This window comes from Pundamilia nyererei, unplaced genomic scaffold, assembly GCF_000239375.1.
Source record: "Pundamilia nyererei isolate P.nyererei 1_Seehausen unplaced genomic scaffold, PunNye1.0 scaffold00002, whole genome shotgun sequence".
In the NCBI taxonomy this organism is placed as follows: domain Eukaryota; kingdom Metazoa; phylum Chordata; class Actinopteri; order Cichliformes; family Cichlidae; genus Pundamilia; species Pundamilia nyererei.
Window position 1 is genome coordinate 796,597 of NW_005187403.1, and position 3,503 is coordinate 800,099.

General features: G+C 38.6%; 1 protein-coding gene across 1 annotated transcript in view; it reads left to right on the plus strand.

Moving 5' to 3' along the window:
* hip1r (huntingtin interacting protein 1 related) overlaps window positions 1–3,501 on the plus strand; it is a gene marked incomplete at its 3' end in the record, with an annotated part of 18,797 nt that extends 15,296 nt beyond the window's left edge. The window contains exons 29-32 of the mRNA XM_005720509.1: window positions 2,140–2,158; window positions 2,265–2,388; window positions 2,841–2,902; window positions 3,142–3,501. Coding sequence (XP_005720566.1) covers window positions 2,140–2,158; window positions 2,265–2,388; window positions 2,841–2,902; window positions 3,142–3,501 — 565 coding nt within the window. The remainder of the gene's footprint in view (window positions 1–2,139; window positions 2,159–2,264; window positions 2,389–2,840; window positions 2,903–3,141) is intronic.
* Window positions 3,502–3,503: the final 2 nt, after the last annotated feature.

Below are 3,503 nucleotides of genomic sequence, written 5' to 3' on the forward strand. Positions count from 1 at the left end.
AATAGTGGAATTGTAAAGTGCTTTGAGGGTCTCGAAAAGCGCTATATAAATGCAATCCATTATTAATCCACTGTGAAACCTAGTCCCAACCAACTATTGATTTACTGAGATGAAATGGATCAAAGGAGCTGGTTCCACAGAAGAGGGGCCTGAAAGCTGAAGGATTTACCTCCCCTTCTACTTTTAAATATCCAAGGAACCACAGGAATACCAGCAGTCTGAGAGTGAAGCTCTCAATCTGGATTTAACAGGGAGCCAATGAAGAGAAGCCAAAATGGCAGAAATATGTTTCCTCTTTCTAGTCCCTGTCACTTTTCTCTTTTCTGGGTCAACTGAAGGCTTTTCTGGGAGTTTTTAGAACAGCCTGATAATAATGAATTACAGTAGTCCAACCTGGAAGTAATAAATGCATGAACTCCTACATATTTGTTTAATATGCATTTTGAAGGATATATCCAGGTCAAAAATGACTCCAAGAACAATCTAGATAGACACCATGTTTCTAAGATGTTTTATAGAGCAGAGTACAGTTACTTCAGTTATATATGAATTAGCCTCTTCAATATTAGAAAAACTTCTCAGTATTTTCAACTTGAATTGTTGCATACATGTCATGTCAAAGTAGGTCAGGTAAACATGGTCGTGGATAAAATGAATTTATTGATACTGATATAATAACATATTTGTGGACTATTACTGTTACTAGCTGTTACTATCAAACTTAATATAATTAATTAAGGATTTTTTCTTTTGTCTGAATTTTGGCGCCACCTGCATCACAGTTAAAGTACTGATAACCTATATTTGGTCTAAATCTGGACAAGAGTGAGGCTATCTAGTTTTGTTTTTCGTTTTTTTAACAAACAACAAAAGTGAGCTGGATCATATGATCCACTGAAGGAGAAACATGGATTATCAGAATTTAAATACAACAGAGTTCCTTTGGCATTATTGTAAACATGATGTTCACGCACAAAAACTCTCCAGTGTGGCTAAAACAAGAGGAGTGGGCTAAAATGCCTCCACGGAAATGTGGTTTAAACTACCAGGTGAACAAACACTTGACAACAAACAAACATTTCACTATATTTATCAAAGGGCAAAAAGAATTGGACATGTATCAGCAATAAACTGTTGTCAGTGCAAGTTAAAGCAGCTGATAGTGGCATACATATATGCCAAATGGGCTCCAAATGCCAATCGACAACAGTGTCATTAAGCACAATGTTAGAAACATAAAACATAAAGGTGATAAAAGAATGTGTGCAATGCTCTACATTAAAGGGAAAGAACATCATACCAAGCATGAAAAGAAAGGAAAAAAGTATCAGCTGATCCACAGCATTCCTTGGTGTTCCACCCTTCATTCATTCATATCTCTCTGGTTTTAGCAAATTTCTTAACAAAAGAGATCTATTAAAGGCTATTTTAAGGTACTAGGTTAAATATGCCAATGTTTAGTAACAGTTCTTTTTACACCTTCAGATGAATGTTCGGGGGTCAATAGGTCACTCTTCACTACACCTTTAACTCTGTCCAAACCATCCTCAAGTACCTTATAGCTACAGGTTTTCTCTGAAATTATTATACACACAGATGCGTTACTCAAAATTGTCATTACTGAATGTTCTTCTCAATCTTTATAGCTGAATGAACAGAAAGCTGTTTTTGCATTATGGTGAAGCTACTAAAATGTACAATTGCCTTTCTATCTGTTTTCTATAAATACAAATATGAAGTGATTTGCTTGATGTTTTGTTTTTTCTTTTTCTTTTCTTTTTTCAAGCAAGTACACCATGGAATGAAACAGATTCACTACTGTCCCGTGAAAATTGCACAGTTGCGCATTGATGATTGTTGCTTTGCTACATTTTGGAAGGAATTTAATTCTTCTTAGCCTTTTGGCTTTTATGTGACAGTGGAAGTTGCCGGTTACTTTCCAAATTTGATTTCTCAATGAAACCAAAAGACGTGGTTTTTTTTATGAAGTGAAATTTCCCTTTTAAGCCTTTCAGGTTTAAAGGGAAACTTCACTTCAGTGACTGAGTCTCAAAGAGGTAGAAATAGCCATTATTACATTAAAACCTAGAACAAAGACAAAACATGCATACAGCTCTGTGACTTTATGTAACTACTTAGAACCACCTCAGCCGGCATGGTCACCCAGTTACATCCTTTGAAATGTGCCTGCTCTGTGCCCATACATGCACCACATAGTGAAAAACTGTCCTTATGGAAAACAAACTTACTGCTACTCATTCCAGGTAAAAGCTGACCGCAACAACAAGAAGCTGAATACGCTGCAGCAGGCCTCAAGGCATGTAAATGACATGGCTGCTGTGGTCGTCACCTCCACCAAACATGGGCAGCAGCAGATCTCTGACCACGGTGAGAGGAGAAGCTCATATTGCAAGAAAATAGCTGATGCTTCACATTTTTAGTAACCCTTTATAATAACAGCATAGTTTTGGCTAAAAATGGCAGCATACATGTAAGCAAACAATAAATCTATACAACTTGGTGAGTGTAAGTTTAACACTTACTTTAGCCCTTTTTTTGGCCTTTTATTTCTGACACTTTCTGCTGCTTAATACTTAACTGTGTTAAACAGCGAGCCAACCTGTCTACCACTGAGCATAGCATAGCTGAGCTAGCCTACAGCTTTAAGGCTTGTGAGGGTTTTTTGTTCATCTATCTCATTAGTCCGTTTGATCAGCAGCAGTTTAGCATAAAATCAACCAGACTAATCAAAATGTTTAAATGCTTAAAGTAACCATGAAATTGGCTGATTATTCTATGATGCAGCTTTGACACTCCAACTGATATTGTTGCCTTTACAGGCTTGATGGACTTCTCCGGCATGTCTCTGATCAAGCTTAAAAAAGAAGAAATGGAAGCTCAGGTCAGACTAACATGTCTCTGAATGGATTGTTTAATTGTTTGTCCTTATGTGCAACTTGCTTGTTGTTCTGGATCATGTATAAGACAAGTTAAGCCACCTTTTAAAGAAACAGTATTGTGACTATGTGAAATCAATGTAGTTAAAAACATGCAATGACAGTTTTGAATCTTAGTCTGGGGCATTGGGTTTTTAGACGTCTGGAAGCCATCGCCAGATCTTGTGCTCTTTGAATCTTTCAGGTTAAGGTGCTGCAGCTGGAGAGCCAGCTGGAACAGGAGCGAGTACGCTTGGGGGAACTGAGGAAGAGGCATTACGAGCTTGGTGTGTCAGGGGATGAAGGGGATGGAGTTGATAGCTTCCCACCACCGCCACCACCTGCTCTGCTTGACTCCACTGCAGTGCCCCAGTCCTTTGCACAGACACAACCTTATTCAAACACCCCAGGTTTTTCACAATCAAATCCCTTTGCATCGAATCAAACACAGTCCTCCTCTCTGCCACAGTCTTACACGCCTTCTCAGACCTACACGCCTTCTCAGACCTACACGCCTTCTCAGACCTACACGCCTTCTCAGACCTACACGCCTTCTCAGACCTACAC